The following is a 21,020-nucleotide window of genomic DNA, read 5'->3' on the forward strand; positions in this document are numbered from 1 at the left end:
CGGTAGGTCCACATTCACGCGGCCCCAGTCCTTGTCTGTGTAACTCTTGAACATGTTCCTGTCGAGGTTTTACTTCTGTTGTGTTTGAGTCTTATTACACAGCTTTTGGCTGCCTATATTGTTTTGAGCCTAGCCCAGGCAGCCTCCCAGGTCGGGCTGCGTTTGGGTTACTTGTCGCCCGTGAACGTGGAGGCGATGGGCGGTGCCTGTTTTGCCCGGGTGGCTGAGCAACTCCCCACCTCCTTCGAGTCACATGGTGGTGCTCGAGGTACCTCGTCCGCCCTTTGTCATCAAATTCCTAGCTCACAATTCAACCGTGCCTATGGCTGCTGATCCCTCGCCTCGTCGCCCTTCTCTTTTTCCCTTGAGTAGCCAAAGTTGCTAGACTCGACAAACGGTCGCAATTGCGTTGTTGGACTTGAAAGGTCCAGATTTCCTCAAACCAATGAGATGTTTCCATCCGGCGATCAGGACGCACAACAGATTCTAGCCCAGGCTGCCATGGGAACATTCACACCGGGTCTCGAGATAGTCCGTTTCCGCAAGCGATACTACATTCGCTATCATCAGTATGACTCTGACTATGAGGGCCTCGGCGCACACATCGTCGCACGCATCCCTACGGACCCTGCTAAATACCAGAGTATGTTACGTGGCTTTCCATGTAAAGCGGACCGCTAACGCCGTCTAGAATGGCTCGAGTCAATGCGGAACCATTATGCATCGACGGAACATAAGCTCGAAGATCAAGTCTATGAAGTCCCTAACGGCCCCGAGCCCGACGAGCGGGACCATGAGTTCAAGGAGCTTCCGACTGAGCTGCCAAACCGACTGGACCACTGGGTCTTTGAGTTTTCCTACATCATCAACCTCGACAGCGAAGTTCTCACAATGAATAATAGCATACACTGGAAGCTGGATAGCATCCCTCGCCAGAGAGACCTATGGATGGAGGCCATCTCCGATAGCATCTACTTGGGTAAGCCTACCATCTCTCTAGATATATGCTCGGAAGAGCACATGGCTTCGCCGGCCTTGACGCTTCCCGAGCCGGATCCAGTTATCCCGTTTGATGTTTGCCTCGCATCCCCAAATATAAACATCAAAGGAGCTTGGAGCGCGTTCCTCACCCACGCTCTGGCCAAAATCCTTAAAACATATTCTCCGCAGATCATTAACTTTGGGAGGGAGTGGAGCGCAGACTCATTCCCCTTCCGTGAGTTGATGTTCGCCCTCGTGTCTGTTGCATCTAATCAAGCAAAATTCCATGATCATCGTGGACAGCAGTGTCAGCGACAATGCTGCCGTTCAGATCGGTCTTTGACACCATCCCCTGTCGAGGATGAATGGGTCGGCGACAGCGTCCCTCTACATTTTGGTTCAATGTCCCATCGGCCGGGCAAGCCTCCGGGAGCCTCACCCACGGAGATCATATACTGGGTAGGGGGCGTGCTGGTCAGCCTGGAGTTGGTGCTCGATGGCAAGGCGGTGACGAAGGTGGTTGATTGGGCCGTCCAGCAGGGACACGTCAACTTTCAGGTCGTCATCCTGTCACTCTTTGAAGCGGTCTTTGCAGAGGTCTCAGTTGGCGATGGCAAGAAGCCCTTCGTCAAAGTCAGCAACACTGTCGACCTCTCGCCTCTGCGTGCAGAGTACTGTGTGAGTACGCACCCACGAGAGCGCCCTGCGCTTAAGGATGGAATGCATGCCCGGCCCCAGCACGGCGAGAAGGTTATACAGTCCAATTGCACGGCGACTCCAGCTAGTCTCGAAGAACATTTCCCCGGACTTGCAGCGCTTGTCAATTTCTTCGATGCTGCCGCGACTCGCCGTGCCGCAATCAAGTCACCAGGGAGCCTTCCTTCGGAACTGTACGAAAGAATCCTGGATTTCGTCGATTACGATACCTGGAAGGCCTGTCTCATGGTCTCGACCGAGTTCCGTTTCTACTGCCTCCGCAAGTACAGGCTCGACCCTGTACATCGACTTGTGGCGGGACCGTTTGTGAGAGTGAGCAGGCGTCCAACAACGCACTTGTCGTTCGATGTTGAAAATCTTCAAACGGGAACGGTCGTTCCGATGATGCACCATCAGACCCGTGGCCCGACGGGGGAATGCTCGTGGATCCCAATCATCGGCGACGAACGCAAGGCCATCATGACAAATGTTACCATCAGCTTTGGGCAGGTGGGGGATTTGCCGATAGTTGACAGCAGCGATGAAGGAAATTGAACCAGATTAGTAGGCTAATGGCGTTGTGAAGGTGCAGCAGAGGCGCGAGCAAAGTTAGATCGATAGTTAAGTAGGGTATCACTGGCGTAGTCAAGTGCTTTAAGAAACGAAGTTCCGAAAGGTTATCTAGCCGTCTGTCTTCCACCTTATCCTCCTTGGCCCCCCTTACTTACTCTACTTATTAGAGGCGCAGCACGTGAAGCTCACGCAGCATCTATAGTTTCCTTGCGGATATATAGCGCCGAGTTTCTAATGCAGGCGTCGTCCTCGGGTAAGAGATACTCGGTATACTCCTTAACCATCTCACGCACCCGTGGCGATGAATGATCCGTCGTATATGGACTGTGCGGATCCCCGTGGCGGTCAGTATAGACTTCGGCACCGCCTTGCGCCTAACTCTAGGGGCAGGATCGGCACTCACAAAACCCATACCCCCTTCTCATTCCTCGTCCATGTACGCGGAACGTGCTCAGGCTCGACGTAGCCCCAGATTATCGCCGCCGGACGCGCCAGCTCCGTCACGATCTGCTTCACGGGAACATTACACGACACTGTAAAGACCAGCGTGTGCTCGTCCACGAGTAGAAACCCTGACTCTGGCTCCGCAATCTCGACGCCTCTCGCGAGGAGGACCTCCTTGCAAGTGGCGACATATGAGGGGTCTTGAGCAACGAGCTGTACCGGGTGGCCCATAATCTCCTGGAGCAGGTTCGCGAGGAGAAGTAGCACCGCATGCTGCATGCAGGAGCTTCGGTGCTCGTCGCCTGGAATGGCTCCGGACGTTAAATTCCCCAGGCCGAAAGCAATGACCTTCTCAACTCGAAGCCGCTTCATGTCAGGTCCACTAATGATGGCCTCTAGCATCTGCCACGTCTCGGTACGAGAAACGCTGCCTATACAAGAGTCCAGAATTGCGGCTACATCAGCCGTAGTAATGTTCAAGGTATCATCGATATGAACGACATGCCTCGCCCAAGTGATTTGGACGGGGGTTACTCCATTTCCATAGTACACAGCCGCTCGGCCGGTGAGGTCAGTCAACCGGTATGCGTCATTGAACTGCATTGTCGGTTTAGAGCTAGTATCGCCCAGCGAGTTAGCTCTAGTAATCTGCGGCAAGGGATTTGGCCCAGAAGGCTCACCTCTTGTGGCGCTCATGTTCCAACAGGACTCGCATGTTGTCGTACCGGCAACTGTCCATACCGATGACAGTGAGGCTCCCCGCCTCCGGGAATCTGCCCGCGTTGAGCTCATCTATCTGCCTCTGAGCGTCCACAATCATCTCCCTCGTAAATAAAGGCCGTCCTTCGTCGTACATTTCCTGTGCACGCGCCGCGATTTTCGCGTGCCTCTTCTTATCCTCCTCACTATCGAAGAACTCTAGCCCCGATAAACTGCACCGCTCATCGTTACCTAACATCTCTTCACCGAAGCCACGTCCAGTCTGTCCGCCACACTCCATGATAATGTAGATTCGTCGTTACTCGTCTTTTCCTGCTCGCCAAGACAGTGAGCGGTAATAGAGACTTAGAAGAGGCGCAAAGGGCTTTACACCTCTCAGATAGATGCGGGGTAAGGCAGCAACGCCTTACGACCCTGGGCAGACGGGCCGCTATGCGGGCCGGTTATGTAGGCGCTGATATAAACCGAGAAAAACAGTAAAATACCTCTTGTGCTGAGAGATTGGTTCCTTTAGGAATAGCACTATTTATTATAAGTGAAGATCTCTAGCAAAACGTGATTACGAGCCGAATCACCGGCTCAATGCTATCATGCTGCTACTTTAGAAGCCTCCACCTTCGAGACACACCTATCTTGCCACCGGGGTTGTCATGCTCGATCAAGGCTTTGACCTTTCTCACCACACCATCGCTGTCCATCCCAAATCTTGCATAATTCTCCGTGCTCGAGCCCGAGTATCCAAACGAGTCCATTGCGACCGAGGCGTCGCAGAATCGAGCCCAGACAGTCGAGACGTATGACTCTACAGAGACGATGTGCTTGGAGGCGGATAGCACCTCGCCTTGATAGTCCTGCGGCTGCTTTTCGAAAAGTTCGATGCAGGGCATACTCACCAGGCGTGTCGGGATGCCCTCGTCGTTGAGTCGCCGCGCGGCCTCCGCTGCGAATTGCAGATCAGAGCCGCAGGATACCAGCGTTACCAACGCCTTCACGTCCATTTGTGCCTCGGACAAAACGTAGCCTCCCCTCTTTACCTTCTGCCTATTCGTCCCTGAAAGCCCATAGAGTAGGGGCTCGCGAGCCAGTGAGATGATGGACGGTGTCGTCTCCACTTCCAACGCGGCGGCCCATGCCCCAATTACTTCCTCGGGGTCAGCTGGGCGAATATACTGCAAGTTTGGCATTGCACGATACAGGCTGTCCAGCTCAACTGGCTGGTGCGTTGGCCCATTCTGGCCCTCGCCGATGGAGTCATGCGTAGCGATATGAATTACCCTGAGATCACTCAAGGCACCCATCCGCACACCCGGGGCCGCGTACAGGTAAAACATGAAGAACGTCGCAGTGACTGGAAGGAAACAGCCGCGCCGGTATGCTGCAATGCCGTTGGAGATTGCCGCCATGGCGTGCTCGCGGATGCCGTAGCGAACGAGCCTGCCAGACGGACGGGAGCGGTCAAAGATGAGTTCCTGTTGCGCCGCGTCGCTCATGTTGGTGGAGTTCCACATGTCGGCGCCGCCAGCGATCATGGAAGGGACGCTGGTGATCAAGCGGTTGAATAGAACGCCATTGAACTGCCTGGTCGCCATGGGCGAATCTGGGACCTCCATCGACTCCAAAAGTCCAGCCGCGCGAACGTCGACCGTGCCCTGCATTCGCTGGTCCAAGATAGTGGCAAGCTCAGGATAGCTAGCAGAATAGGTTTTGAGAACGCCATTCCACTTCTCTTCCAGGGCGCTTCCCTTGTCGACAAGACTCGCGAAATACTTCTTGGTGTCGGAGGAGATGGTGTGTGTGGCGGACTCGCCGGACGGAGCAAATTTTGCTGCATCTTCCGCTGTGAATGAACTATGATGCGCCTTGGCGGTTCCCGCGTGCAGAGTCCCATAGCCTATTGTAGTTCGGACGTTTATAAAGGTAGGACGCTCTTTCAGGGTCTTCGCCTCGGCCAAAGCTGAGACAATGTTGGACACAGCCAGGTCTCCGTCGCCGTCTGGGACATCAAGTACGTGCCACCCCAATGCTTTAATCTTGGCATTTGTGTCTTCCAAGGCCGTCCAATCCAGAGGGCCGTCGCAGGTCACCCGGTTGTTGTCATATATCAAGGTCAGGTTGTCGAGTCCGAGGTTTCCGGCAACGGCCAATGCCTCGCATGCCACTCCTTCCTGGAGACAACCATCTCCGGTGACGCAATAAATGTGGGATCCGATCACCTCGTGGCCGGGTCGGTTAAAGGTTGCTGCCAAGTTGCGCGATGCGATTGCAAGCCCTACGGCGTTGGAGATGCCTTGCCCGAGAGGCCCGGTAGTCACTTCAACGCCGGAGACATGGATCTCTGGGTGACCAAGACACAGGGCCTCCTTCCATTTACCTGTGGCTCTATCCACCGGCTTTGCACTGGCGTACAACCTGAGCTCGTCCATGGACATATGCGGGTGCCCGGAGATGTGGAGCATGGCATACAGCAAGACAGCTGCATGTCCATTCGATAGAACAAATCTATCTCGGTCAAACCACTGATCACAATAATATTCATCAGCTCAGGATCATTAGAGCCAGCCAAGTGATTGACATACGTCTGGGTTCATCGGATTATATCGCATAACATGCTTCCACAGGGCGACTGCCATGGGTGCCATGCCAATGGCAGATCCGCCATGGCCACCATTGTGCTGGCGGCAGAGGTCGATGACAAGTTTCCTTATGTCCCTCACTGCCTGTAAGTCCATGCCGCGGTTGCAGCAATCTTCTTCACGAACGTTGTTCGATGTCATATTTTCGCCCATGATTAAAGCTTAAAGGGAACCAATGAGTATGCGAGGCGGACCGATGAGATGCCAAACGGATGAGCAAAAGGTTGATTGGCCTTATAGGGGAAGACACGCGCGGAGTAGCCATGCAGCCGTGTCGTACAGCTGGTGAGGCCATGGATGCATCCAGATGGATGGCCGGAACTCGGTACTGGATAGCACAGACCAAAAAGCCGGAACTGAAGTGCATCAATCATTGGGCTCGGAATTCGGACCACGAGGAGAATGGTCAGGTGCCTCCAACATGGACCTTGTATTGCTACGCGCAGCGCACGCGTCCATGGTAATTGCAATAATTTTGCCGTGACTTATTCGCGACGTCGAGGTAGAACGGCGGCTTGATTGAGACATTGGGCGTTGGGCAGTCATACAGTCTACAGCTGACCGGTCGCTCACGCGCCGATGTCGCAGCTGCGAGACTAGTGTTTGCCGGCATGAGAAGTGGCGCGACAGCTCGAATATGAGGAGTCCGTTGTCGGAATTGTGTCGTCTTTGGCATTGCTTGCTTCTCACGCGCCTCGACTGTGTCGGTGTAAGTCGTATCATTGAGCTCCCGGGAGACCCTGCCACTGCCTGCCGGGAGCTTTGGACGCTGGTGCCCACTACTAACTGCCCAGCTGACCTGACAGAGGATCGGGAATGGAGCTCAGGAGTCAGGATTACACGAAACGAAACAGCACATAGAGGTCGAGCCTGAGGTGGTACAGAGGTGAGCGGAGGAGGCTGGGTAATAAACCCCACGTCCGCCAGGAGAACGAAGACTTCCATCGACGTCCTTGAGAGGATTTGCGATGTATCCTGAAACAAGCTTTGACGCTCTTGCAGCCGGCCGCCACATATGGTGTGATTGTGCGGGGGCATTTGCGTGCTCGTCGTGTCCCATGGCGACACGCCTACCAGCCAGGCGGTGGGTTATATGCGCGTGCGAAGCATTCCCACGGAGAGGGCGCGGATAAATATGCCGGTATCTCAATCGTACGCCTTGGGACCGTGACGTTGGCATTCGAGCTCAACAATCCGGTTGTGACGGGCGGTATCTGGTTCCGCGATGGCCATCTTGGTAGCAGATCCCAGCGACTTGCCTGGCTTTACAGCGACTCATCAGTCATACAACAAAACCGACCCGAGCAACAAACCCCTCTTGACGAACGGAGCTGAGGCGTCACCCAAGAGCAAGGTCGTTTCCGGCAACGCAGAAATCCTCAACGACTCGCCTGATACGCAGCGCTCGAATGTTGCAGTCATCGATCGCTTCATCGATGAGCCTCGCCAGCTTCGTGTCGCCGTCATTGGAGGAGGGCTTTCGGGCATCGTCGCCGGCATTCTGCTCCCGATCAAGGTTCCAGGAATCGATCTGACCATTTTCGAAAAGAACACAGACTTGGTATAGGCGGCCCCGTGGTGGCCAGAATGTGAGGTTCGGGGGGACGCAAGCTGACTTTTAGCCTCGTCGCAGGGCGGAACGTGGCTGGAAAACGTGTATCCCGGAGTGCAATGCGACATCCCGTCCCACGTCTATCAGTCAACCTTCGCACCCAAGAAAGACTGGTCGGACCAGTTTGCCTCCGGAGAGGAGATCAGGGACTATTGGCAGTCGGTGGCTCGCAGGTTCGACGTTTATCGCCATGTCAAGTTCCAACACCGCATCGATGCCGCTACATGGAAGCCTGAGGATGGCAAATGGCTACTGCAGGCCACCGACCTCGGCTCGGGGAACACAGTAAGCGACAGCTTCGACATTGTTCTCACATGCATCGGGCGTTTCAACGACTGGCGACTGCCACAATACCCCGGGATATCCGAGTACCAGGGATTGCTTCGGCACACCTCCAATTGGGATCCATCCTTCGACCCCGAGGGGAAGAGGATAGCAGTCATCGGCAATGGGGCAAGCGGTATTCAGGTTGTCGCAAACCTGCAGAAGGTGGTCGGTCGTCTGGACCACTACGCTCGAAGCAAGACCTGGATCGCTTCGTCCTGGGCGGGTGACGATCGCACGCTCGAGGCACAGCCGATCCCACAAGAGCAACAGAAGAGCTTCGAGGACCCAGCAGCTTATCTTGCCTTTCGAAAACAACTGGAGGACAAATACTGGCGACGCTTCCGCTCGTTCCTCAAAGACACAGAGGAAAACGCGGAGCTCAAGGAAGCCTTCATCAACATCATGAAGAGGCGTCTGGATAAGAAGCCCGAATTGCTAGAGCACATCGTGCCAGACTTCTCCCCAAACTGTCGGCGCCTTACGCCCGGCCCTGGCTACCTGGAGGCCATCGCAGAGGACAATGTGGAATACATCCAGACGCCAATCAAGCGGCTCACCACGACCGGGATTGAAACGGTGGATGGAGAGCACAGAGAAGTCGACGCCATCTTTTGTGCAACTGGAGCCACGGGTGGTGCAGCTCCAAGCTTCCCCGTCCGGGCTGGTGACAAGGAGCTGGGCGACCTTTGGAAGCCAGACGGCGAGCATGGCTTCCCTTATACATACATGGGGCTGGCCACACCGGGATTTCCCAACATCTTCTTCGTCCAGGGCCCCCACGCGACAGGCCCGTCTGGAACGGTACCGCATAGCGTTGAGACTCAATTGACCTACTTCGCCAAGCTATTGAGGAAGGTTGCGAGAGAAGGGATCAAGTCGATCGAGCCATCGGCGGAAGCTGCCGACGACTTCGTCGCTTATTCCGATGCCTTCTTCAAAACCACCGTACTCTCTGATCATTGCAGCTCCTGGTACAATGGCGGTCGGCCCGGTGGGAGGATCCATGGGGCCTGGCCGGGGAGCGCGGCGCACCTCACCATAGCACGACGCGAGCCGCGATGGGAGGATTGGAAGTACACGTATCTGTCCGATACTGGGAACAGGTTCCTCTGGTACTTTGGGAACGGCTGGACGAGGCGTGAGGCTGATCTGGAATCGGACATGACGCCGTATTTGCAGTACGCCGATGACATAGACCTGCGAGATGTACACGAGAGTTGGTGGAGCGTGCCATGAGCGCGCGTTGCCACGCACTGTTGCATGACAGAAATAAAAGTTGCATCTGTCGCAGCATTCGGTATAGCCATCGCGAAGAGTGACTGGTGGTCAGCACAGCCTGGGAGGAATCGCCATGTTCCCACGTGCGAACTAAATTGGCGCAGCCCTCCCACGATGCGTATCTACTGCCACACGGCGGAGCTCTCGGCCGTACACCCATCGCAGAGTGGAATGGGGCAGCCACTGATGATGCAGGAAATGCGGCGAAGCCCAGAGCCTGAAGTTGGCCGATAGAGTGGCACCGGATTCTCTCCGCTCTGGGATGAGGACCCTGATGAAGCCAACATACAGGAAATATGATTCCGCGACCGGCATTGCATCATCAACCATCTTCCGAATCTCGGGCGGGCGCCAAGTGCAAAGAAAGCATCTGCTGCGCCGTGGCCATGACATGGAACGCGTACTGTTGGCTAACAGGGATCGTCATGTGGTGCAACTCCGTCGCAATGGCGTGCTCGTGTAAGTCAGAGGGCACATCGCCAGAGAGCGGGTCGCCATCGTAGTTCGACGATATCAACGGCCACATGGCTGCCCGCCCTGTACCAGGAAGATACTTGCTCACTGACTCGAGATATTCACTCGAAGTAAGAATACTACGTTAACCACACCCTGGAAGCGCTTGCTCTCGGTTGCAAGCCAACAGTCACTTGACAGTATCGCAGCATGTCAAACATCAGCCCCAATGACAGCGACTCCACGACACAGTTGGAGGAGCCTAAAAAAGGTCTTCTCTGCAGACTTGATGTCATCCAGACAGTTGCTGATCTTTTCACAGTGACGTGGTATCGCTCGACATTCTACAACATCCTCATCCTCGGCCTGTGCAACTTGGCGGCGCCCGGAATATGGGGGGCTATGAACTCACTGGGGGCGGGAGGCTCCCAGAAGCCATACCTTGTCAACACAGCCAATGCATTGACATTCTGCCTCATGGTCGTGTCCTGCTGGCTATCGAGCGCACTGGTGCGCGTGACTGGGATCAAGGGCGCGCTGATCTTCGGAACGTAAGATCCGAGCCCGCCTAGTTGCGATGCGTGTGAGACTCGACGCCAGGCCGTCGCTAACCCTCCGCTCCAGCCTCGGATACGCCCCGTATGCAGCCGGCCTTTACACAAACAATAGATTTGGCACAGAGTGGCTCGTGATCCTCGGCGCGGCACTTTGCGGCATCTCAGCGGGCGTGTTCTGGATGGCCGAGGCGGCTATTGCCATCGCCTACCCCGAGCCCTGGAATCGCGGGAAAGCCCTTGGGTTTTGGTTGACGTTTCGCGTCAGCGGCCAAATCCTCGGCGGTGCCATCAACTTGGGCCTGAACACGGATCGCGACCAAGCGGGCAAGGTCTCCTACACGGTCTTCCTCGTTTTCATTGCTCTGCAGTGTCTCGGGCCGGTGGTCGCGCTCTGCCTGACGCCCCCTGACGAAGTCGAGAGACGGGATGGCAAAAAGGTTGACCTGTCGATCCTGAACGACCCTTGGTTTGAGATTAAGCAAACGACGCGACTCTTTTTCACGAAAAAATTCTTACTCATTGTTTTGTTTATTGGGCAAGCTGTCTTTGCCGAGGCGGTATTCTTCACTTACCTTTCCCGTACGACCCAGAAACGACTCAGTCATCAGTAGGTTCGTTGCTGACCCCTAGCAGTATGGTTCACCGTCAGGGCCCGCGCCTTGGGCTCCTTCCTCTCCGGCATCGTCGCTGTAGTCGGCGGCAACCTTCTAGGGGTAAATGTCATTCACCTCGACGCCTTCCACCGTTTGTTCTCCTCCTAATGGTTTTGGTGCAGTATTGGCTTGATCGGACACGGGTGCCTCTGAAGATCAGGGCAAGGTCCTCCTTCTGGACCATCGTGACGCTTCAGGGCGCATGGTGGATCTGGGCGACGATTCTTGTGACGATATATGATCGCACGCAGCCGACACACGACTGGAGCAGCTCAGGCTTCGGTCCGGGCTTTGCGGTTTTCCTGTTCTTGCTGCTTGGCTTTCAGCTGAACTACCTGTTCCTGTACGTCCAGTAATCATGTCGCCAAACTGGTGGGACACACGAGACGAAATGCTGACCCCGCGACATCAGCTACTTCATCATACAGAACCTGTCCGAGTCAAAGGAGGAGATCATCAGGTATTCGGCCTTACTGCGTGGCACAGAGTCCGCGTGGCAGGCCGTCAGCTACGGTCTGGAGGCCGTGCCAGTCATGGCGCACGTTGGCGGTGTTTATTTGAACTTTGCGCTCTGGGGATTGGCAATTGTCCCTGCGTGGCTCGTACTGAGACACTTTGGTGCCACAGGGGAGAGCGACAGTGGGGAAAGCCTCTATAGTGCACCGAATGTGCAGGATGGAGATGTGGGAAGGCTCAACGAAGCTTCCAATGGGACGACGAAGGGTATTAATTGACGGAGATCTGGTCCGAAGACCCAAGGGAGCATGACGGCACTGACTAGATCGGGTCTGACAATGCATCCGTCATATTGGATCATATCAGTGTGACACGCTTTACCTCAAAACATGAATAGCGATAGCGATCTGCTCCCAAACTTGGCCATTTGCTTATAGATACGACGGCCTTTCTGTCACGTGCTATTGCCGGGGACCAGAGTTACGTCCCAATCCAGAGACGCATTTGAAGCTGCTGTGGAACGGCGAACGGCTTGGGACCATCTTCAACAAGTTTTGGGCCACGGCCGTGCAGCCGCGAGCAAGGCACCAAACGGGATCAGACGCTCCAGGCACGTTCCGTCGTCGGGCTCGGTGTCCCGGCATCGGAGGCTCAGCCAAGCGTTTGGCGAACATATCCGGGTGAAAGCAGAATCACAGCAATCGACCGTCATTATGCCTGGTGTGCGACCGTACCAGTGAGCTTTGCAAGACGCGGGTAGGATTGCGCCATTGCTGGGGGGGAAACATCATCCAGGGACCGCGCGCTCAGGCGTCTGGGGAAAGTGTTGGCCCACTGGCTTGTGCCGTCGTGCGCTGCACTGGCAAGTCGCAGGCGGCCGAACGGGGTCACAGGCGGAATCCGCTGCGTGTATGTACGTGGGCCTGCGGGTGAATTCGTTGTATTAAGCAGTCGCAATCTGCCTCGAGTGATCACGCAATCGTTGCAAGTGCATTTGATCAGTCTTCCCTATTTGGGTCGAGTACATGAAGGCGACTGCAAAAGGGACGGAATTTGGCGACAACTTTTCACCCAACTATCGCAGCTTCTACGATTTGCCTATACAGTCGCAGGTGCCACAAAGACCAGAGACCAAAAATGGCGGAACATGGCAGCAGTTCCGAAGCGAAGAAAAAGAGCCTCATACTCAATGCCTTTGTGATGATGTGTTCGTTACCGCCGTGTATGATGCAGCATAACACACAGCAGGGAGCTGACATGGCTGGCAGGCAGTGGCCACCAATCGCCCGGGCTATGGCGACATCCCAGTGACAAGTCCTGGCGGTTCAAAGACACGGACCATTGGGTTGAGCTGGCCAAGTCATTGGACCAGGCCAAGTTCCATGGCATCTTTATCGCAGACGTTCTCGGTGAGCGAGTGTCCCTTGAGACAATAAACCACCTACACTCAGCCCCCATCTAACCGAAATCAGGCGGCTACGATGTCTACTCCAAGTCTCTTGAGCCATCAATCATCTCTGGAGCGCAGTGGCCAGTTACCGAGCCACTTTCTGTAATCCCCGCCATGGCGGCGGCGACAAAGAGCATTGGCTTCGGCGTCACGGTGTCCACTACGTATGAACAACCGTACCACCTCGCGAGGAGACTTTCCACAATTGATCACCTCACAAAAGGAAGGTTCGTTGACGTTTCTCGGCCTCTGAACTGGCCCATTTTCATGAATGCCGCATTTGCTAACATGTATGCAGAGTGGGATGGAATGTAAACATCCTTTCATCCACGACCATGTCACAGAGCTAACGCTGTAGCAGATCGTCACCAGCTACCTGGAATCGGCTGCGAAGAACCTCGGCCGCACGGAGCAGCTTGGCGTAAGTAGCCAATGTAACAGAGACGTGAATATGACTCTCGACTGACCAGTATCCCAGCATGACGAAAGATACGCGCAAGCCGAAGAGTACATGACGGTCATTTACAAGCTGCTGCAATCGTCCTGGCGCGATGACGCCGTCGTGCTCGACCGCGAGCGCGGTATCTACACCGACCCGCGCCTAGTACGCCAGATCAACCACTCGGGCAAGTATTTCTCAGTCCCCGGACCTCACATTGTCGACCCGAGCCCGCAACGAACTCCGCTCCTTCTTCAGGCAGGGGCATCCAAGGCCGGCAAGCTATTCGCGGCCCAACACGCCGAGGCCATCTTCACCTCTGCCCACGCGCCAGCCGTGTGCGCGAAAAACATCGCCGAGATCCGGCAGACGGCCAAGGATGTCTTCGGGAGAGACCCGAGCAGCATCAAGGTCCTGGCCCTGGCCACCACCATACTCGGCAGGACCGAGGAAGAGGCATTGGCAAAGTACGACGACTACAAGCAATATGCGTCGCTCGAGGGGGCTTTGGCACTCTTTGGTGGCTGGACGGGCATTGATCTGAATGAATATGGCGACGATGAAGAGCTCAGACAGGTAGAGAGCAACGCAGTCAGGTAAGCGCTTTCATCGCCCAAGAAAGGAAAAAAAAGCATGATGACCATGTACTCACAATGTTTTACAGGTCAACCGTCGAGGCCTACGCCAAGTTCTCCCCGGCAAACTCCAAGTGGACCAAGCACACTGTAGCGGAGCACGTTAGTCTTGGTGGAAACGGCCCTCTCTTTGTCGGCACGCCCTCTCAGGTGGCAGACGGTCTTGAGACCTGGGTTCGCGAGGCCGACGTTGACGGCTTCAATTTCGTACGCCGCCCCCCTCGCTGTCATGAGCTTTCCAATATCGCCGTGCAATTTTTTTTCTAACAACCAGCAGGCATACGTGGTGTTCCCTCAATCATTTGAGGACATTATTGAGCTTCTCGTCCCCGAACTTCGAAAGAGAGGCTTGTTCTGGGATGACTATGCCGTGCCGGGTGGCACTTATCGGGAGAACTTTTATCGGAAGCCAGGGCAAAAGTACCCTCCCGCCGAGCACATTGCGGCAAAGTATCACTGGCCAGCGGAAGTGGATGCAGATCAGTTCGAGACAACCCAGTGAGCGATGCCTGCCTGTGTTAGAGGCAGCCTGGCTCTGCCGGGTGTCCATGCGAGTTCTCTGGAAGTGACAGCAAGTTCAACTCTTGCTTGATACGAAGTAGCAGCAGCCGGCCCGATGCTAGGTGGTCTGTAGAATCGCCTTCCCCGTCTATCCACTTCGTACGTAACACACAGCATGCAAGTGAACATCAATTTACTTCGTATGAATGGCCTGGGTAGCGACATGACCGGGCACCGTCCAGACAAACAGAGCATGTCCATGCTGTCCGACAACGTGTGGTCCATGGCGCTCACTTGTGAGATCCGCTCGATGCTGATACTGCTGAGTATCATGCAGTTGTGCACCCCACATGACATTGTCTGGACAGACATGGAGAGTGCTGTTCGAAAAGCCCTGACGAGGCTGCATGCGCCGCACCGCAATGTAGCAGCATGAACTCTGAGGTGCGATCTCGATTGGTATCTAGAAGAGATGACGGCTCAGGCCTTGCCGTGGGACTTGGCCGCCTCGTCGACAGCTCGCGGAATCTCCTCGTCCAGACCCGTCTTGCCGAATCGCGGGCTCCATCCAAGCAGCTCCCGCGCACGCCTGCCTTCACCTCTGGCATTCGTTCCGTACAGCACGCGACCATGTGGCAATGCCTGGTCGGCCTCGTCGGCAGGCACCTCATCGACGATATCGCCGTCGGCTATGAAGCCCTTGGCGGCGGCTGCGCGGGCAACGGCCCTCGAGATTTCCTTGAACGGCTGTATTGCGTCGGGTTAGTAAGTGTTCATGGACACACGATTGTTAAAGTCTGAAGCCTTACCATCTCGCCAACTCCCGTCAAATACAATCCATTCGTGTTCCACAGCTGCGCATCTTTCGCCGCGCGGGGGGCAATCGCCTTCTCGACGAGCGCGACAAAGAGCGCCCCCACGTCCTGCACATGAACGTTCGCCCAGCGGCTCAGGCCCCGGCCGACCTGAACGCCGCGCCCCCTCTTGAGCACAGCGTCGGCCAGGCTCGGAATCTGGATGCTCCTCTGGTTGCCGGGACCTTGGCCCGGGCCGTAGATGATGCCCGGGAAGACGAGTGCCGTGTTCACCTGCGGAGTATTAGTGCCCGCCGCGGCGGCGACGTCGAGCACGTAGTTGTCGACGGCGCGCGAGGGATGGGCCCTGATGACGGAGATGATGTCCGACACCCCATCGAGATCGTCGAAGACGGCGTCGCTGGCGGAGCCCGGGACGTGGGAGGAGGAATCGGCGAGCTCGGCCGCGGCCAGGGCGCTGGCGCCGGAGATTTGGATCCAGTACGCTGCGGCGTCCATGTCAGAATTGCCAATTGCTGGTCGTGCGCGCAGCATTGCGCCTTAACTTACCCGGATTATTTGCTGATCTCGCTCGCAACGCCTCATGAATTGTCTGCACACTCTTGAGATGCCCAGTGGCCGCAAGGTCTACGCTGCACCGTCAGCACCAGAAGACCGCTTTCATTTGTGCCAGGCGGGTGTTTGTTTTCTCAAGGGTGATCGCGTACGGAGCACAATGTCTGCCTCCTTCACCTCCTCCGTGATGACGGCCGCATTGTCAAGATCGCCCGAGACCGTCTCGATGTTTGGAAACGCTGCCGAGATGGCCTTGGCGCTCTGCTCGCTGCGGACCAGGGCACGGATTCGTAGGTCGGGATGAGCGGCGGTTAAGTCGTGCAAGACCTGCCCGCCAATGTATCCTGATGCTCCGGTGCTGTTTTCATGTGAGCCGGGGGGCGTTAAGTCCATATGCGACAGGGCGGCGACGCTCACTTACATGAAGATTCTCGACATGATGGGCGGGGTTATTATCGAAATTCGAGACCGAGCTGTGCTCCGACAGCGCAGTTAGTTGGTAGAGGGGCGACGATGATCAGCCTTTATACTGCCTCCAACGTCCTGGCCGTCAGCCTAGTTGCCAGCGCCCAACCATTCCTGGATAGCCTTGCCGCGGTAGGCCGCTGATCGCGATGCAAGGCATGATTCTAGCAGAATCTTCGACTGCGCAATGGCGCATGTGTCAGTGCGCGGACTCCCAGATGAGTGTACTACAACCAGCGCCCGTGTCACTCAGTCCCGTGTGCCGGCGAATTGGCGATGAAGCGAGTAGGTTGCATTAATAATGTCGATACAGCTCCATCGCGCCCTGGGCTGGATTTGCCCCGCCATGCCCCATTGCATGTCGCCGCTTCCTCTGATCGCGGGCGATTGCGGCGCGCCCTTGGAGCGGGCCTTGACAGTAGGTAGCGCGCGGGGGGATGGCTGGCCCCTTGGACATGTCAAAAGTGTAGCATATAAGCGGCCTTGACACCTCTTTGGTCGGGCAGAAATGGATGGCGCTGCCGTTGCGCGATGCAGAACAAGTCGGTCCCGTGCGTGCTGTGGCGAGCACTTGGTGCGGTTATCCGGTCATGGTGCACACCTTGTGCATCGCTTCTTGCTTGCAGTCGTCCCCTCCAGATTGGCCGGTGGTGTTTGCTGCAGCACGTTGAAGAAACCCCTCTAGCCAGGGTCAAGGCCGGGGAGAGAGAGCCCGTCCGTCTCGAGGCACTGGACGGCCAACCATGTGAACCGCACCGACGACGTCACCGCGACACTTCTTGCAGTCAGCCACGCGTGTCTGCACCTTTGCGTTGGAGCGTCACTACGCCTGCCTCGCCGCAGGTCGCATCTCATGGTTCGTGTCCAAGAAACAACTTGTATGAAATTCCCTCTTTATCTCCCAAAAACCGTATCGCTGTGCGAAGCGACCCGAGCACGACATACGGTCGCGGCAGTCTTCAGAGGGGGTTCCCGGAGATGCCCTTTGTTGTATCATCGATCGCGGTCTATGGTTGCTGACCGCCCCCTTACTCAAGTGCTGGCTCCCAAAGAACCTGGTTGAGATATCGAAGGATCGCCGCGGAGGGGTGAACCCCCCCCGGCCGGACTCTGTTCGGCGCAACACCACACGTCTTCGGCTTGTCGCTCGACACACCTGATTCGCACGCTTGCTACTACACACAAATAGCCTTACTGGCGTGCCAATTGCTCCATCGCCGTAACAAACATGGCATATCATCGACTTCGCCCGCGCAAATGCAGCCGTACTTGGCACGTCGTCTTCGTCTTGCGATCTTGTTGGTGAGCCGAACCGCCCCCTCGCTGCGACATGCACCGAGACAACAAACAAACAAGCATGCTCTCCTCCGGAAGCCCATTGACAGACCCCGCGTGCGTGCGTGCCACCAAATTGACATTTAACTTGCATTAGCCCTGTCGACCTTGGGCCATGGTCAGACGTCGTCGGCGTCTAGTTACTTTGTACAGTATACTTCTCCGCATCGTCAAGTGCGGGGGATCAGAGCGGCGAAGCAAACGGGTTTGCCGATCTCGCATGGCCCAACATCGGTCTGACGCTTCCGTGGGGTGGTTTTTGTTTCTGTGATAAGGACATCGTTGACCCCTCCTGAGAGTCCTTGGTCAGACAAGTCCACGGTGCGACCTTGAGAACGCGTAGGTCGGGACTTGTCTTTTCGCGTCTACGACACCACCCGCGACCAGACGCCGGTGAGGTCGACTTGTTGAAACCGCCTCGGGACGACTTACACACGACGTACCAAACCATGGCTCCCTCCTACATTCACCAGTCCCCGGACCTCGAGTCCCAGCCCCAGGACCTCGCCATCAAGCCGCAGACCTCACACGCTGATGGCACCTCCGTCGCCTTCGACCAAGAAGGGGAGAAGCCGTCCGACGCCGACTCGACGCGCCACCTCGGCACCCTCGAGCGGCGCCTCAAGTCGCGCCACGTGCAGTTCCTCGCCCTCTCGGGGGCCATCGGCACGGGTCTCTTCGTCGGCAGCGGGCAGGTCCTCTCGCTGGCGGGCCCCCTGTCGGCCTTTCTCTGCTACGCCGCCACGGGCTTCAACCTGTACTGCGTCATCGTGTCGCTCGGCGAGATGGCCGCGTGGCTGCCCATCCCGGGGGCGGTGCCCGTCTTCGCCGCCCGCTACGTCGACCCGGCGCTGGGCTTCACCCTCGGCTGGAACTACTGGTACCAGTTCGCCATTGGCGTGCCCATCGAGGTGACGGCCTGCGCCGTCGTCGTCGACTACTGGCACAATGACATACCGAAAGTAGCGCTCATCACCCTCTTCTTCTTCACCATGGTGCTCGTCAACTGCCTCCCCGTGCGCATCTACGGCGAGGCAGAGTTCTTCTTCGGCGCCATCAAGCTCACCACCATCGTCGGCCTCATCGTCCTCATGTTCGTGCTTACCGTCGGTGGCGGCCCTTCGCACGAGACCATCGGGTTCCGCTTCTGGCGCGACCCGGGCCCCATGAATGAGTACCTCAAGGAGGGCTCCCTGGGGCGTTTCCTGGCGTTCTGGAAGGTCTTTATCCAGGCGACCTTTTCGTACGGCGGCAGCGAAATGGTCGTCGTCGCGTCGGGCGAGACGGAGAACCCGCGCCGCAACATCCCCAAGGCCATCCGCCGCGTCTTCTGGCGCATCGCCATCTTCTACGTGCTCTCCATCTTCCTCGTCGGGCTCTGCGTCTCGTCCAAGGACCCCCAGCTGCTCAACGCCATCGACAGCTCCGCCCCGGGCGCCGCCCAGAGCCCCTTTGTCATCGCCATCGCCAACGCCGGCATCCGCACCCTCCCGTCCATCATCAACGCCGTCGTCCTCTCGTCGGCCTGGTCCGCCGGCAACTCCTTCTTCTACGCCTCCACGCGCGTGCTGTACTCGGCCGCGCTCGACGGCAAGGCGCCCCGCATCCTGCGCTGGGAGCGCTTCGGCGTGCCGTACGGCTGCGTCGCGGCCACGACGGCCCTCAGCTGCCTCGTCTATCTCAACGTCAACAACCGCTCCTCCGAGGTCTTCTTCTGGATCAGCAACCTCAGCGCCGTGAGCACGCTTATCGTCTGGGCGAGCGTCTCGTACACGTACCTGCGCTTCTACTACGGCCTGCGGTACAACGGCGTCTCGCGCGACACCCTGCCGTACAAGTCGCCGCTGCAGCCGTTCCTCGCCTACTTTGCCATTGTGTTTTGCCTCGTCGTCGCCTTCTTCAACGGCTTCGACGCCTTCTTCCCGGGCAAGTTTAGCGCAAAGTCTTTTATCCCGCCCTACATCGACATCCCCATTTTCTTGTCGCTCTTCCTCGGGTACAAGCTAGTCAAGAAGACAAGCTTCGTCAAGCTCGCCGACATGGATATTTGGTCGGGCAAGGCCGAGATTGACCGGCTGGAGCCGACGTGGAAGGTGGTCAAGCCGCGCAACTGGTTGGAGAGGATCTGGTTCTGGATTGCGTGAATGCAAGGGGATGCTCTGCTCCTAGAAGTTCTTGAGAGTGCCATCATATTGATGTATCTATCGTGCTTTGACATACCTAGGCCTCCTGATCAAAGTCATAGCTATTCCCAAAGCCGCGATTCATATATCTCCCCAACGCCTCCTCCCGTGTCACCCAGTCCACGGGCACCTCAAGCCCCAACTCGCCTCTCGTCTCCAACTGCTCGAGGAGGGGCTTTACGTCCTCGCTCAGCTCCAGCCTCATGCGGTTCCTATACCACGGCGCAAAGTGAATCATGGCCAACATGATGCGCACATCCGCCGACCAGTTCGGCATCCCCGCATGCCACAGCCTCAGATCGCGAATCACCACCGCGCCCTTGTCAACGCTCGGCTGCACCGGCTCAAAGCCACCGTCCCTCAGCAACGACTCTTTGATGCGCCCGCTCGCTCGCTCGCCGTGGGCGCCTTCCTGCGCGGACGCGTCTTGCGTGTGCGTCCCGAGCCAAACCTCTGTGGAGCCATTCCGCGCATCCATGGCGACGAGCGGCACGTTGACGACGAGCGCAAACGGGTGCGACGGGAACGCGAAGTCGGCGTCCGCGTGGACGGGCTGTCTCTGCGCAGACGCGCCGGACGGCAGCGGCGGGGGCATGGCGGCGTTGGCCGAGCAAAAGGTCCATTGCGGACGCGGTCCAAGGACAGACGAGGTGATTTGCGTGGCGATGCTGTCTGCCGACGACATTCGATGATGGACCCGGTCAGTCTGGTGCTCGTCGTCACCAGTTCAATACGAGAAGGCGGGAAGGGGGGGGAGGGACTGCGTGACGAACTGGCAAAGATGGACGGAAAGAAAAACTCGGACACGGGCGGCGCGTCCAGCTGCAAGTTGCCCTGGTTGTAGTTGAACGGGCCCTTCTCGCCACGGGCCTGCAGCACGAGCGCGTCCTCGACCATCCGGGCGTTGAGCGTGTCCAGCTCGGCGTGGGGGGCAAGCCCATTAACCACGACGAGCCCATCGCGATGGACGTGGCGGACGGCTTTCTCGAGGTTGCGCGCGTCGAGACGCTTGTTGGCGAGCTCCTGCGCCGACGGCTCGATGACGCCTGGGAGGCGAGGCGTTGCGACGGCGGCGGTCGTGTAATAAGTCAACTTGGCAACGTAAAGGCCGAGCGGCCGCACTACAGCGCGACGTGCCAGCGCCAAGATGGACGGCATCTCGACACCTGCTTAATTAAAGAATTGGCGTTTTCCTCCCACGAGCCCGTCGCAGCAGTGAGGGAATGTGATAGAGAGAGGTGGTGGTGGTGGTGTCGTTG

At 57.1% G+C, this 21,020-nt stretch overlaps 9 protein-coding genes across 10 annotated transcripts; 5 read left to right on the plus strand and 4 right to left on the minus strand.

The window, feature by feature from the left end:
* Positions 1 to 319: 319 nt before the first annotated feature.
* JDV02_004702 (uncharacterized protein) lies at positions 320 to 2,349 on the plus strand. Its single transcript, XM_047985934.1, has 2 exons — positions 320 to 643; positions 692 to 2,349. Exons 1-2 carry the CDS (start codon positions 451 to 453, stop codon positions 2,230 to 2,232), a joined length of 1,734 nt encoding a protein of 577 aa, XP_047841914.1. The 5' UTR covers positions 320 to 450; the 3' UTR covers positions 2,233 to 2,349.
* Positions 2,291 to 3,811, minus strand: JDV02_004703 (uncharacterized protein). Its single transcript, XM_047985935.1, has 3 exons — positions 3,375 to 3,811; positions 2,654 to 3,310; positions 2,291 to 2,574 (listed from the first exon to the last, which is right to left on the minus strand). The coding sequence occupies exons 1-3, from the start codon at positions 3,692 to 3,694 to the stop codon at positions 2,436 to 2,438; spliced, it is 1,116 nt and encodes a 371-aa protein (XP_047841915.1). The 5' UTR covers positions 3,695 to 3,811; the 3' UTR covers positions 2,291 to 2,435.
* Positions 3,812 to 4,010: 199 nt separating this feature from the next.
* JDV02_004704 (Formaldehyde transketolase) lies at positions 4,011 to 6,143 on the minus strand (the record flags this gene model as incomplete). Its single annotated transcript, XM_047985936.1, has 2 exons — positions 4,011 to 5,930; positions 5,991 to 6,143. The coding sequence occupies 2 exons, from the start codon at positions 6,141 to 6,143 to the stop codon at positions 4,011 to 4,013; spliced, it is 2,073 nt and encodes a 690-aa protein (XP_047841916.1).
* Positions 6,144 to 7,213: 1,070 nt separating this feature from the next.
* JDV02_004705 (uncharacterized protein) lies at positions 7,214 to 9,329 on the plus strand. The gene is made up of 2 exons (XM_047985937.1): positions 7,214 to 7,608; positions 7,681 to 9,329. Exons 1-2 carry the CDS (start codon positions 7,273 to 7,275, stop codon positions 9,220 to 9,222), a joined length of 1,878 nt encoding a protein of 625 aa, XP_047841917.1. The 5' UTR covers positions 7,214 to 7,272; the 3' UTR covers positions 9,223 to 9,329.
* A 321-nt stretch (positions 9,330 to 9,650) lies between these two features.
* Positions 9,651 to 11,807, plus strand: JDV02_004706 (uncharacterized protein). 2 transcript variants are annotated; one of them, XM_047985939.1, is made up of 6 exons: positions 9,651 to 9,988; positions 10,040 to 10,268; positions 10,342 to 10,853; positions 10,908 to 10,987; positions 11,050 to 11,270; positions 11,340 to 11,807. In XM_047985939.1, the coding sequence occupies exons 1-6, from the start codon at positions 9,928 to 9,930 to the stop codon at positions 11,659 to 11,661; spliced, it is 1,425 nt and encodes a 474-aa protein (XP_047841919.1). In that variant the 5' UTR covers positions 9,651 to 9,927; the 3' UTR covers positions 11,662 to 11,807. The 2 variants fall into 2 exon arrangements, with proteins under 2 accessions (XP_047841919.1, XP_047841918.1); XM_047985938.1 differs by having other exon boundaries at positions 9,651 to 9,723; positions 9,836 to 9,988; positions 10,040 to 10,853.
* Positions 11,808 to 12,462: 655 nt separating this feature from the next.
* On the plus strand, positions 12,463 to 14,597 carry JDV02_004707 (Alkanesulfonate monooxygenase). Its single transcript, XM_047985940.1, has 8 exons — positions 12,463 to 12,590; positions 12,652 to 12,792; positions 12,856 to 13,060; positions 13,132 to 13,144; positions 13,195 to 13,254; positions 13,312 to 13,868; positions 13,937 to 14,114; positions 14,185 to 14,597. The coding sequence occupies exons 1-8, from the start codon at positions 12,521 to 12,523 to the stop codon at positions 14,407 to 14,409; spliced, it is 1,449 nt and encodes a 482-aa protein (XP_047841920.1). The 5' UTR covers positions 12,463 to 12,520; the 3' UTR covers positions 14,410 to 14,597.
* Positions 14,495 to 16,559, minus strand: JDV02_004708 (uncharacterized protein). Its single transcript, XM_047985941.1, has 5 exons — positions 16,200 to 16,559; positions 15,931 to 16,136; positions 15,773 to 15,850; positions 15,218 to 15,708; positions 14,495 to 15,155 (listed from the first exon to the last, which is right to left on the minus strand). Exons 1-5 carry the CDS (start codon positions 16,214 to 16,216, stop codon positions 14,889 to 14,891), a joined length of 1,059 nt encoding a protein of 352 aa, XP_047841921.1. The 5' UTR covers positions 16,217 to 16,559; the 3' UTR covers positions 14,495 to 14,888.
* Positions 16,560 to 18,027: 1,468 nt separating this feature from the next.
* JDV02_004709 (uncharacterized protein) lies at positions 18,028 to 19,856 on the plus strand (the record flags this gene model as incomplete). Its single annotated transcript, XM_047985942.1, has 1 exon — positions 18,028 to 19,856. The coding sequence occupies one exon, from the start codon at positions 18,028 to 18,030 to the stop codon at positions 19,720 to 19,722; it is 1,695 nt and encodes a 564-aa protein (XP_047841922.1). The 3' UTR covers positions 19,723 to 19,856.
* Positions 19,753 to 20,919, minus strand: JDV02_004710 (uncharacterized protein; the record flags this gene model as incomplete). Its single annotated transcript, XM_047985943.1, has 2 exons — positions 19,753 to 20,433; positions 20,535 to 20,919. The coding sequence occupies 2 exons, from the start codon at positions 20,917 to 20,919 to the stop codon at positions 19,799 to 19,801; spliced, it is 1,020 nt and encodes a 339-aa protein (XP_047841923.1). The 3' UTR covers positions 19,753 to 19,798.
* Positions 20,920 to 21,020: the final 101 nt, after the last annotated feature.

Source organism: Purpureocillium takamizusanense, chromosome 4 (genome assembly GCF_022605165.1).
Source record: "Purpureocillium takamizusanense chromosome 4, complete sequence".
NCBI classification, from domain to species: domain Eukaryota; kingdom Fungi; phylum Ascomycota; class Sordariomycetes; order Hypocreales; family Ophiocordycipitaceae; genus Purpureocillium; species Purpureocillium takamizusanense.

What these genes read in the sequence shown, in the direction of transcription:
- JDV02_004708 (XM_047985941.1), bottom strand. An exon ending in GGAGGCAGACATTGTGCTCC is followed by an intron (nt 15,851 to 15,930) that starts GTACGCGATCAC and finishes GGTGCAGCGTAG; the next exon opens with ACCTTGCGGCCACTGGGCAT. An exon ending in GAGATCAGCAAATAATCCGG is followed by an intron (nt 15,709 to 15,772) that starts GTAAGTTAAGGC and finishes TGGACGCCGCAG; the next exon opens with CGTACTGGATCCAAATCTCC.
- JDV02_004705 (XM_047985937.1), top strand. Translation starts at nt 7,273, where the DNA reads ATGGCCATCTTGGTAGCAGATCCCAGCGACTTGCCTGGCTTTACAGCG. An exon ending in TCGAAAAGAACACAGACTTG is followed by an intron (nt 7,609 to 7,680) that starts GTATAGGCGGCC and finishes GCCTCGTCGCAG; the next exon opens with GGCGGAACGTGGCTGGAAAA.
- JDV02_004706 (XM_047985939.1), top strand. Translation starts at nt 9,928, where the DNA reads ATGTCAAACATCAGCCCCAATGACAGCGACTCCACGACACAGTTGGAG. An exon ending in GGCGCGCTGATCTTCGGAAC is followed by an intron (nt 10,269 to 10,341) that starts GTAAGATCCGAG and finishes CCTCCGCTCCAG; the next exon opens with CCTCGGATACGCCCCGTATG. An exon ending in CAGCTGAACTACCTGTTCCT is followed by an intron (nt 11,271 to 11,339) that starts GTACGTCCAGTA and finishes CCGCGACATCAG; the next exon opens with CTACTTCATCATACAGAACC.
- JDV02_004703 (XM_047985935.1), bottom strand. Translation starts at nt 3,694, where the DNA reads ATGGAGTGTGGCGGACAGACTGGACGTGGCTTCGGTGAAGAGATGTTA. An exon ending in GAACATGAGCGCCACAAGAG is followed by an intron (nt 3,311 to 3,374) that starts GTGAGCCTTCTG and finishes GGGCGATACTAG; the next exon opens with CTCTAAACCGACAATGCAGT. An exon ending in GAGAAGGGGGTATGGGTTTT is followed by an intron (nt 2,575 to 2,653) that starts GTGAGTGCCGAT and finishes GGATCCGCACAG; the next exon opens with TCCATATACGACGGATCATT.
- JDV02_004702 (XM_047985934.1), top strand. Translation starts at nt 451, where the DNA reads ATGTTTCCATCCGGCGATCAGGACGCACAACAGATTCTAGCCCAGGCT. An exon ending in GGACCCTGCTAAATACCAGA is followed by an intron (nt 644 to 691) that starts GTATGTTACGTG and finishes AACGCCGTCTAG; the next exon opens with AATGGCTCGAGTCAATGCGG.
- JDV02_004707 (XM_047985940.1), top strand. Translation starts at nt 12,521, where the DNA reads ATGGCGGAACATGGCAGCAGTTCCGAAGCGAAGAAAAAGAGCCTCATA. An exon ending in CTTTATCGCAGACGTTCTCG is followed by an intron (nt 12,793 to 12,855) that starts GTGAGCGAGTGT and finishes AACCGAAATCAG; the next exon opens with GCGGCTACGATGTCTACTCC. An exon ending in ACGTTGACGGCTTCAATTTC is followed by an intron (nt 14,115 to 14,184) that starts GTACGCCGCCCC and finishes AACAACCAGCAG; the next exon opens with GCATACGTGGTGTTCCCTCA.